This window comes from Chionomys nivalis, chromosome 1 (assembly GCF_950005125.1).
Source record: "Chionomys nivalis chromosome 1, mChiNiv1.1, whole genome shotgun sequence".
Taxonomy (NCBI): domain Eukaryota; kingdom Metazoa; phylum Chordata; class Mammalia; order Rodentia; family Cricetidae; genus Chionomys; species Chionomys nivalis.
In genome coordinates this window covers 4,273,765-4,286,122 of record NC_080086.1, presented here as the reverse complement: position 1 = coordinate 4,286,122, position 12,358 = coordinate 4,273,765, and the positions used below count along the sequence as shown (strand labels likewise).

Below are 12,358 nucleotides of genomic sequence, written 5' to 3'. Positions count from 1 at the left end.
GGGTAGCTCCCCTATGGGCAATGGAGCCCCGGCAGGAATTTAAGCAGCTCCTCCGGAAGCTGAAGACACACGTCTCCACTTATGACGTGGGCAGTGAATGAGGTGGCTGCCTGCATGTGCACACTGATGTGAATGAGTGTTCTGAATTACAAAGACCCCTTTGGCTTGGCTTGCCATGGAAACATTGTAAAAAGTGTCTTATTAAGCCCCCAAATCTTTAAAATAGGCTTTAGTTAAAAACGAGGCAGTTACATAATTGGCTTCATTAGATCCAATTACATAATCAGTGTAGATTAAAAAGAATGGAATCAGAACATATAATTTCATAATTATAACACATAACAATAATGCAGAAATCCAGTTGGAAAATGGCACTGGAGAAAGCAGGCTACCCATAAATCTCAGACAATTCGATGTCTTACATGAACCCAAACATGCCCTGCCTTTGCCGGTTACGGCTCAAAAATATGGTTTAACTAAACAAGAGTGACTTCAAGTACAGACTCAGAAATCAACATTGGGAAGTGGAAAGCCATTTGTCCTTTTGGATCCTTGTGTGGCTACCACAGTGAACAATTGGCTTTCTTTATGTTTCATGAGAGAGACGATGCCACGGGTGATGGTGCGTGCATCATCTTGTTCAGTTTGACCTAGAAAACACACTCTGCGTGGGTGAGAGGGCATTCCCAGAGAGAGGGTTATCTGAGGAAGGAAGACCCACCCTGAGTGTGAGAGTCCCCGCCTCAGGGGATGGAGGTCCTCGACTGAGTAAAACGAGAAAGGGTGGTCAGGTCCTTGCGTTCACCCTCTTCTGCTTCCTGACCCACCAAGATGTGAGTAAGCAGCCTCACATGCCTACTGCCACAAGCCACTGTGATGGCTGTACTCCCAGAACCACAAACTGAAGCCAGCCTTCTCTCTCTCTCTCTCTCTCTCTCTCTCTCTCTCTCTCTCTCTCTCTCTGCGGGTATCTTATCAGAGCAGTGAGAAACTAACAAGCGTAAGGCTCCACCACAGGAACTATTCCTGAGGCTGAGATCAGCGGAAAGGCCCCACCCACTGTTTCCATGCTCCTCTGCTAAGATGCTCCTCTCTTAGAAAGGTGTGGGATGGGGTTCTGGGCTGTAGCAGGCCAGGCATAGGCCACCCTCAATGAAAGCACTGGCCTGGGGGTGTGGGTGACATGGTTCTGTGCTATGTCTCCACCTTCTGGTTTTAAAGCAAGGAAAGAGTGCCTCTCTGATGAGAAGTTAAAAGTTCAACCTCCTGGAGTGTCTGTGTTGGTGTGTGGTTCTCTACAGTATGTCCAGTCATCAGAGGGCTCAAAGGAAATTACTCATTCATTAATTCCTTGTTCCACTTATTCCTTCAGAAACTGCTTTAAGTGTCCTTAAAAGGAAGCGACGGCTTCATACTTAGCTGTAAACATCTAACTTTTAGCATAGTTGCCGGCATGTTGGAGATAACCCATGTCTACTGAACTGTTTTTAAAACCTATTTCAGATAGCAAATGTCCGGGTAGTGTGTAGAGCAAAGAGCCACCACATACCCTGCTGAGGCCTTCAATAAAATTATAATTTTTGTGTGTATGTGTTAAAATAGACTATTATGTTACCAAAAATTATAAATTAAAATGTCTCGGCCAACACTACAGAGACCGGGAGGAGTTAAGTGAACAGAGGAGCTTAGATGTGTGCTATGCTATCAGGGTGGCCCCAAAAGCCATGGTCACAGGGACAGCCAGTGCCATAAGGGCACCAGGAGACAGCCGTCCTCTTGTGTGCAGCTCTGGCTTGGTCTGGGCCCTTTAGCAAATATCACCAAAGCCCCTAATACAACTCCACAGATGACACTGGGTGCTGAGAATGTCCCCAGTTGTTGGAGGGGGGGCAGCTAAAAGCCGGGCACGCCTTCTCTAACGATCTCTGTTCTGTTTACTGCTCCTCGGATGTCATCCTTGGGGTAACAGAACAAGCAAACAGGCCTCACGGTGAGCAAAGGCTGTCACCAGGACAGGTCAGGAGTTTCCCCCATGTTCACCCAGCTTGCCGGGTTCTGCTCCACTTCCCTGACTTTCCTGGTGACTCCATCCTTTTCCCTTCTCCTCCACTCCCAGTGATTACACCAATCCTCTGAGCACAGACAAAGGTTTGTTTGCCAGGAGAAAATGCACACGTGTAAGCTTGAGCTACAAACACCTTCCCCAACTGTCCCCAGAGCGTCCGCTTTGCGCCGACTCAAATGTTCGCGTACTGTTACTGAGAAGCTTGTTTCCGGAGCTAGCAAGTGATAAGGCCAACTAGTTTTCATTAGTCTTTTAGATTTCTGTCACTGGCCGGGCACAGAAGCACAAACATGCTTTCTGATTCTAACCCCAAGGAGCACCATGAGCCTGCTGTGGTTTGAGTGTAGAATTGTATGTGCTGAAAGCCGTGTTGGAGGGTCAGGACCACAGGGCTACAACCCAGAAAGCCTGGAGTAGCAAAGTTTCTGAGTCGGGTGTGTAACATACAGGCTTTTGGTTTTCCAGACTCAGCCATCTTCCACATGAACTGTTTTATTTGCGTCAGACTTGAGCTGATGTGTCTCTCTCTCTCCCTCTTCTGTCTATGAACATTCAGGGAAGAAGCTTGCTCCTAGAGTCATGTAGCTCAGACCAGAATGAAATGTTTCATATCAGCCTAAACTTGTGGGCTCTCATCTCTCCTGGAATCTTCTGGAAAAGGGCTCTGACATAAGGGGGCAGGGGCAGGACCACAAATAAAGAGTTGAGACACTTAGACACTCAAGAGGGACCGCCTGATAAAATGCTGCTCGGAATGGCAAGGCTGAAGATGGCTGCCTGTCTTCGCTGGAGTTTCTCTGCAGGAAGAGAGTTCCACCTCATGGAGCCCAGAGCTCACACCTGCCTCTTCTTCACGGCTTCTTGTGACTGTCAATTCTGACACTGACATTTCTAGCCCCTGGAGCCTTCTGCCTTCTTGACTTCTTTATCTGTGCTGTGTCTGCCTTCAGTTTCCCCAGCAGGGTCCCAGGTGTCCCTCTCTTCCTGTCCCCCCCCTGCCCACCTTGCTAGCCTGCCAGTTCTGATGGCCACCCTCTGTCGCCCTCTGTGGCTGTCAGAGCGAGAACTATTTAAGTCCCCACACTCGCCAGGAACGGTGGCTGCACAGACCTAAACTCCCAGCATTAGGAAGATGAAGGCGGGGTGATCGTGAGTTCCAGAACAGCCTGGACTACACAGCGACAATCAAGAATGACGGTCCCGGCACTGTGCCAGGCAGTGCTGCTGGGTTCCTGAGCACACACACTCCTGTGTGTTGGGGAGAACGCAGCACTTTCCCCATTTTAGGTGAGAGCAAGAGCTAAGTCCGGGACGCCCAATCCCCAAGGCCCGCAGCAGAGCTGAGGTTCCATCATCCACTTCACTATCCAGAATTCACCATGCTCGGTTTCCAGTCTCACGTCAGACTCCGGTCTCTTCCCCAGACAGAGGGCCTAGCCCACGGACACCACCTTTCTCCGCATGCCTAGACTCTTGTGCACGGATGTCTGGCTCTCCTCCCCTCCTCTGCCCCCCCACTCACTCACTGTTAACGCATCTCTGGGGCTCTCTTTTCCTTTTCCCAGCAGCTCACACCCCACCTCCTGATACTATGTTAGGCCACACCAATCTCTCGGCAGTGATCATCGGTGGATTTCTGTGGCTAGTGAAACCACACTCAGATGTTGGCGTACATTACTCAAAATTCTGACTGCTTTTCTGCAGCTCTTAGAGCTTCCTACAAGTGGGTCCACTATGGGCAGTGACTGGGCAACTGGGAGGCCCTGAGTGTGTGACCAGTCTCGGCTGTCAGTTTGATTGGCTGGGTAAGCACCCGAGAGAGGAGGGGCATAAGCTGGTGTGGCCGTGACGATGTGGGCCCGTCTAGAGACAATCAGACCACCGGGGCTCTGACCAGTGAGTACATTAATGCACTGGTGGACTATGGAGGTGAGGTTCACTGGAGGAGGTGACTACTAGAGGTGAGGGTCACTGGGAGGAGGTGACTACTGGAGGTGAGGTCTCACTGGGAGGAGGTGAGTCCCTAGGGCTTCTACCTTCCCCTCACCACTTCTGGTGCCTGTCCCACTCTGCTTCCTGTTGGCCACTAGGTGAACAGTTTTCCACTGTTGTGATACCTTGCCTTGCACTGGGCCCCAAATGCAGAGCCAGGTAGTTGTGGACTGAACCCGGGGAACCATAAGCAAAACAAATCTTTCAATGCGAGGTGATGGCTCAGCAGGCAAACCACTTGCCGTCTGCAAGAACAAGGACTACATTTGGATCCTTAGCACCCATGTAAAAGGCAGGCATGACAACATGTGTACCTGCAACTTCAGTGCTGGGGTATGAGCATGATGGAGGCAACGGACCCTGGGAGCTCATTGACCAGCCAGTCTAGCTGAAATCCAGTGTTGTAATTACTTTTATGTTGCTGTAAGAAGGCACCGTGACCAAGGTCACTTATAGAAGAAAGGGTTTATTTGGCTTATGGTTCCAGAGGGTTAGAGCCCACAACTATCACAGTGGAGAGTATAGAAGCAGGCAGGCAGGCATGGTGCTGGAGCGGCTGCTGAGAACTTACGCATGGATACACAAGCACAAGGCAGCGAGAGCTAACTGGGAATGGCATGGACTTCTGAAACCTCTAAGTCCACCCCCAGTCACATGCCTCCTCCAACGAGGCCACACCTCGCAATCCTTCTTAAGGAGTTCCACCAAGGGCAGAGCAAGTATTCAGACCTATGGAGTCCACTCTCATTCAAACCACCACGTCTAGATCTGATGAGTGACTGTCTCAGAGCAAACAGAAGGTGGAAAGTGATCAAGACAGATACACCTGATGTCAGCTTCTGGCTTCACATGTGCAGATGTATGCACGCATGCATACCTACAACCCCCACCACAGGCACAGGCACACACACACACACACACACCCCTTTCTTCCTTTGAGACCTGTCAGGTGTTTGCCACGCCAATGGTGACAGCTAACATCTCAGAGGGTCTGAGCAACTCATTCCTAGCTGTCCCTGCTGTCGCTCACAAGAGCTCACTCTGATCCAGCAGACAAACCCCACCACACAAGTCCTGCCTTGTGTATTACTGCCCAGGACACACAGATACTCCCAACAACCTTTCCACATCAGATGCCTCTCTGTGACCGTCAGCCTCTACAGGTCCTCCTCACATGACTGGGCAAACATGGCACACTACTCACTTTCAGTTGGCAGTTCCCCCACAACTGAGCTCTACGGGAGAGGGATATTCCATTCTTTGCACTGTATTCTCAGAAATACTTCATATAAAAGACTTAACAGAAGCCAAATAATATAAAATTATTAAATTTACTCAACTTTGATAGAGTACAGCTATGAGGTCACATTCGTAAGTTCTATGTCTCAGATGCTCTTCTCCCAACAAACAGATGGGAAATGATTCCCAGAAACACTGTCCAGAACGCATGATAGAGTCCCTAAGGGGATTCATTACCTTTCCCTCAGAGATAGGAAAGGAAGAGGAGAGAAAGGTAAATGTGGGGAAATAGACTGTCTTCTGTCCATGTCTAAGGAAGAATGCAGAGAAAGCAGTCATAATCAGAAGTCAAGAATGAAAATGCCGGGAAGATGCCAAGGTATCAAAGCTCTAGTTACACAGTCTTCTGGAGACTCACAGCTACTGACAAGTAAGCAAATCAACACTGTGTCAACCTACACTTTCAATAAGACAATGCCCAGATAGATGGACGAACAGATGGATGGATATATTGATAGGTGAAATGATAGACAGACAGACAGGTAGATAGTGGATGGATAGAAAGATAGATAAATGATAGATACATGGTTAGATAGATGGATTTAAATAGTTGATGGATGATGGATGGATGGATGGATGGATGGATGATGGATGGAGGCTGGATGGATGGATGAGTGGGCAGGCTGTGGCAGGATTGTCTCTTTTATCTAAGTAGGTAACCTACTCCTTCAGAGTCAGGTCTGGAGCCACTCTCCTGAACCCCTCTCTCTACCTTACTTCCCCCCTTAACTCCATATCCCCTCTTATTGGTCCCTCTCCCTACCTCGCTCTCCTTAACTCATTGTTTTTACCTTGCTCTCTCACCATTGCTGACCCAACACCAGGACTTAGGACTGAGCAGAAGGGTCAGCTTCCTCTAAAGCCAAAACCAGTGGGTTGCCCACCAGGCTCCCCTAAACACACACATTCATAAACACAAGTCTTTTTGAGTTATTGTTTTTGGAAATTCAAGGAATCTCTTGAAGCATGACTTTTCGGTTTGCATGCGACAATATGAAACTCCCAGATTTGGGAACTGAGAGGTCCAGTGATGACTGGAGGTTTGAGGTCAGGGCTTAGGGGTCAGAGGTCAGAGATATTAAGGGGAAGCTCTTCACTACACAGATCATCCCTGGGAGAATGCTATCTGTGCCCTGGAGACATAGATTTCACCGGATAACAAGGGTGACATCAGCAGTGTGGAAATTCTCCAGCGACTGACAACCTTATTTGAAGGCTCACAAAAAGTCAGAGCCAGAATTTCTCTCGCCCAAGAGGGGGGCAAGGGAGAGTTGGACACTGAAGGCCTCTGAGCTGCGACATGAGCTCAGTTGGAGGGTCAGGAGTGGCTGAGCCAGCCGCACTCACCGCGATCATCTGCGCCACGTAGCTCTCCGGCCCTGTGTATTCTGTCGGGTCCTTCACCTTCACCAGGACGATGAAGTACAGGTAATGCCACATGTTGTGCTCTGACTTGATGTGCTCCTCAAAGGAGACTGTCTTGTTGTCAAACTTGTCCCTCTCCAGGCCTGCAAAACACAGGAAACACTATGTATGTAATTTTTCATTTAATCAGAACTTCTTAGCATAAAAATAAAACACAGTCATTATTGAAAATCAACAACAAACCTCCTTTCTGGAAGAATGTGCCACTTTAAAATACTGTTAGAATTTAAAACAATCATACAAGGCTGGGGAGATGGCTCAATGGTTAAGAGCACTGTCTGCTCTTCCAAAAGCTCTGAGTTCAATTCCTAGTAACCACATGCTAGCTCACAGCCATCTGTAATGAGACCTGGTGCCCTCTTCTGGCCTGCAGGCATACAGGCAGACAGATCACTGTATACATAATAAACAAACAAAACTTTTAAAAAGAAACAGTATATAACAGCTCTAGATAAAAGAGGCTGTGGTTACAGACTTGTCCCCAACTAACTCCTCCCCCATGATCCTTGGGAACGGTCAGTTCTATTATAGAGGAAAGAATTGCAGATAATCTTAAATATAGCCAAATTAAAACTGTCAAATTCAACCATACCAAAAGTATAACAGAAAGAGACAACGATGATCAAGAAAAGGAAAGACGGGTCTGTAGGAAAAGCGTTTGCCACACAAGCCAGGTGCTCTGCGTTTGATTACTGGAGTCCATGTAAGGTCCAGTTAAGTAGAGCACACCTGTAATCCTAACACTCCTGCTGCATGATGGGAAGCAGAGATGGGAGAATTGCCTGGAGGTAACACATGAAAGACCCTGCATTGAAACAAGGTGGAAGGCAAGAAATGACTCCAAAGTTGCCCTCCGATCTCCACTCATACAGGCTGGTGCACACACACACACAGGCACACACAAAGATTTCAGAAAGAAAACAACAAAGAAATGAAATACTGGTTAATTGTGGCCGAAGAAAGATTCCTTTCTATCTTCCTTTCAAGGTGTTGGGTTAAAGGAGAGCAGCTGAGCCAATACCTGCAGTCCCTTGCAACCAACAAAGCCTTTGATCAGAGACAGCCAGTGGGCACCGTGCCAGGACAAGAACTGTCCTCAGGGTCCCTACTCCATGATACTCAAAGAAGCTGGGGGGCACTGGGGTGGCTACTTCAATTCTCAGTCAGGGTCACTACGACTGTGACGGAACCCCTTGACCAAAAGCAAGCTTGGGAGAAAGGGTTCATTTGGCTCACACTCCCACATCATAGTCCGTGAAGGAAGGCAGGGCAGGAACTCATGCAAGGAGGAATCTGGAGGTCGGAGCCAATGCAGAGGCCGTGGAGGGGTGCTGCTTACTGGATAACTCCTCATGGCTTGCTCAGCCTGCTTCCTTAAAGACCCCAGGACCACCTGTCTGGGGATGGCACCACCCACAATGGGCTGGGCCCTCCCACATCAGTCACTAATAAAGAAAATGCCCTACAGGCTTGCCGATAGCCTCATCTTATGGAGGCATTTCCTTAAATAAGATTCCCTCCTCTCGGATGACTCTAGCTTGTGCCAATTGAAATAAAACTATACAGAACAATCAATCCCGTGTCAATAGCACAGAACATCGCAGTCCAGTCACAGCCTTTCCTTTCTTGTTCATTCCCAAGATCACACGTCAATATAAACATCACGCTATAAAACATTTTACAAACTTAAATACCCACAGCCTTACAAACGCAAACAGCCTAAAGTTCCACCTCTTTAAAAAACCCACAGTCTCTTTTAAAATCAATAGTCTCTAAACTGTGGGTTCCTATAAAATAAAAAATAAGTTAAATACAGTCTTACTTCAAGAGGGATGAGCCAGGGCACAGTTACAATCAGACCCAAGCAAAACCAAACTCCAGTAGTGAAAACAACTCAATGTCCAGTGTCTTGAGATTCATTCATGATCCTCTGGGCTCCTTCAAAGGGATGGGTCACTTCTTCAGCCCCACCCTCTGAGCACACACAGCTCATATTTTAAGCTGGGCAGGCTCCACTCCACTGCTGCTGCTGTTCTTGTGGCTATCCTATGATACTGGCATGTCCAAACTCCTGGGGCCTTCTGCTGCAACTGGACTGAACTTTCGCCAACAGCCTATCCTGGGCTGTCTTCATCGTGTCAAGCCTCAACTTTCCTGCAGGGCCTTTCAATCCTGGGCCTTCCACGGCTACTGAGCTGTAGCTTCTCCAATGACCTCTCCTGGCCTCTCCTATTGCCAGCCTCAGCTGCTCCTCATGACCCCTTCCTGCCTTCAAAACCAGTAGCACCTGGATGACTTTTACACATTACCAAGTACAACCTTGGCTGCCTCTGGAACACAGCTTCCGTGTGCTCTCAGGAAACACTTCCCTGAAGATTTCACCTCGGTGATGCTGGTCTCTCCTCCATCACTGCTGTTTCCTCAGATCTAGCTAACCAGCATCAGTTGTCCCAGCAAAGCAAAGGTTTCACTTCAGTGGTGCTGGTCTCTTGTTAATCACAGCTCTTTCTTCAACCCTAGCTGGCCAGAACCACAGCATCGTAAATCAAAATCACAAAAGGCTCCCACAATCTTGAACTTCCCTCTGACACTTCACAAGCCAGGCCTCCATCATCTACATAGACTTCAAATTCTTGTATTTCAAGCTCCCACAGAACAGACCCCTTAGCTCTCAACAGTCAATGGCTTTTCTAGGCCAACATTCCAAAGCTCTTCCACAACCATACCCAAAACACAGGGTCAGGTCTGTCACAGCAACACCCCACTCCTGCTACCAATTTATATCTTATCTAGTATTTCTATTGCACTGATGAAACACCATGACTAAAAGCAAACTGGGAAAAAAAGTGTTTGTTTGGCTTACACTTCCACATCATAGATCATCATTGAAGGAAGTCAGGACAGGAACTCAAACAGGACAGGAAACAGGAGACAGGAGCTGATGCAGAGGCCATGGAAGAATGCTGCTTACTGGGTTGCTCGCCATGGCTTGTTCAGCCTGCTTTCTTGTAGAAGCATGGACCACTAGCCCAGGGGTTTTCCCCCAGCCACAGTGGGCTGGGCCCTCTCCACCATCAATCACTAATTAAGAAAGTGTCTAACAGGCTTGCCTACAGTTCAGTCTTATGGAGACATTTTCTCAATCGAGGCTCCCTCATCTCAGATGACCCTAGCTTGTGACATGAAACCATCCAACCTACCGATCCGTATCTCCAGCTTCTGGAGGAATGATGGGGAGGAGTTGAGTAGTCAGATTTTTTTCTTTATGTGAGTGAATGGAGCGAGTGAATGAAGATGAAGAGAGGCATCTCTGGAAAAATAAGTCATCAGAGTGGGAAACAGGATGTCAGGGAACTGCTATGGGACAATGCTGTGGTACACTGTAAAGATTTGTCACTCATATTGGTTTAATAAAACTCTGATTGGCCAGTAGCCAGGCAGGAAGTACAGATGGAGCAAACGGACTAGAGAATTTTGGGAAGAGAAAAGACAGAGACACAGTTGTCAGCCAGATGCAGAGGAAGCAAGATGAGAATGCCTTATTGATAAAAGGCACCAAGCCACATGGCTAACATAGACAAGAATTATAGGTTAATTTAAGTTGTAAGAGCTAGCTAGTAATAAGCCTGAGCAATAGGTCAAACAGTTTATAATTAATATAAGCCTCTGTGTGTTTCTTTGGGACTGAATGGTGGTGGGACCTGACTGGATAGAAACTTCTGTCTACAGGGTTGGTTTCATCTTTGCTGTTCAGATAGTATAGAAGATACCAGGAAACTAAATTTCAATCCTGGCTACTCCTTCCCTGTGCACATTTCAGGGCCTCTTAGGCATGAAGAACCTTTAAATATGTCATAAAACAAATACATTTTAACATATCTGTCCCCAGTGATGGGTTGACTTTTTAAATCATGTTATTAGAGTTTTTCTTAATGAAAAGGGCATAAAATCAACCATCTGGTGTTTGTGCCTCATTTCACTTGACCAGACACCAGTTCAGCATGTCTGATGTGGGCTCCAGTGCCCTCTCTCCACAGCCTTCTTCTCCTTACTCAGTGGCCACTCCAGGGGTTGTCCAAATCAGAAGCCCAGGAGTCATGATTGACTTTTCTCTGCCTCTTGCATGCCACACCCAATCCATGTTGAAATACCTCTATTTCTTCCTTCAGCACGTATCTACATGTGTCTAGATTGAACACCTTCTCTCTGTTGCTGTGGTCTCAGCTATTGCTCACCCTTACCTGTGGATCATCTCACCAGCTGCCCAGGCCTGCCTGTGTCCACCTGTGTCCTCCACTCTCTGCACGGAGGCTACAGTGACACTTAGAAACTGGGACAATGTGAAGGCTCTCCTTGTCTATGGCCCTTGCAGCTGCCCCTCACAATACCCTGTAAGAAGGGCTTATATAAATATTAGATAAAATATAGATGTCTAGTGACAGCTAAATTCCATATGATAGTATCGGATAATGTGGGGGCGGGGCTTAGGACTCCTACTCTATCCTGCTCTGACCTGTTCACTTGAGACAGGCTCTCATATTGAAGCTGGAGACGCACTGACTGCTAGCAACCCAGTCGCTCCTGTCTCTGTCTCCATGAAGCTGGGCTTAACAAACCTGTGTATAGCTGGGCCAGGCTTTTCATGTGGGTGCTGAGTTCAAATCCAGGTCTCATGCTTGAAACCTGGGCCACTGAACTATCTCTCCAGCTCCAAAATTTCTGACTGGATTAAAACTTGATTGGATCAAGTGCTGCCTAGGGCATACCTTTGGTTGTGTCTGTGAGGTTGTTCCCAGAGAGGGCTAACTGATATGGGAAAACCTCCGCTGAGTGTGGGGACACCATCCCACAGCCAGACGAGAAGGACGGCATCAAGACACAAGAAGGCAGCTGAGCGCCAGGGTTCTCTGTCTTCTGCTTCCTTATCTACCAAGGTGTGAGCCAGCAGTCTCTCTCTGACACAGGCAGGACACGGTGCCTGCGTGTGTGCTGCCTGTCATGATGCGTATTGCCTGCATTCTCTGAACTAGGAGCCCAAGTAAAGCCCTCCTCCTTTAAGAGTATGCCATGTGTTCATTTACAGAGATGGGAAAATTAAACACAAGGAATGACTGTTTAGTTTGTATGCGTCACATGCAACATTTATGTGCTAGCTCCCATGTGGCCTGACCTCATTGCTGCTGTGATCTTACCCCCTCATGTCTCCCTGCTGGGTCCTATCAGCCATGCTGGTCTGCTTGCTATTCCACAGACATATCCCTTCATCCGGGGCCATAGCTAGTATTTCCTATGGCCACAGAACTATTTCACTATGGTGTCCTTGGCTAACTCATTCACGGACATTTCTACTGAACTCTGACTGGCAGTGACTTAAAGTGACCAGTGTCCAGCACACGGACAGCCCCTTCCCACTGGTGACACAGACAGTCCCTTCCCACTGGGGACACAGTGCCCAGCACACAGACAGACAGCCCCTTCCCACTGGAGGCACAGTGCCCAGCACACAGACAGCCCCTTCCCACTGGTGACACAGAGGCCAGCACACAGACAGCCCCTTCCCACTGGAGACACAGTGCC

The 12,358-nt window shown here is 48.0% G+C and overlaps 1 protein-coding gene across 2 annotated transcripts in view; it reads right to left on the bottom strand.

The window, feature by feature from the left end:
* Itpr2 (inositol 1,4,5-trisphosphate receptor type 2) overlaps window positions 1-12,358 on the bottom strand; it is a 398,346-nt gene that overhangs the window by 30,229 nt on the left and 355,759 nt on the right. For both annotated transcript variants that reach the window (XM_057792035.1, XM_057792044.1), the window contains one exon: window positions 6,704-6,864. In XM_057792035.1, the coding sequence (XP_057648018.1) occupies window positions 6,704-6,864 (161 nt within the window). The remainder of the gene's footprint in view (window positions 1-6,703; window positions 6,865-12,358) is intronic.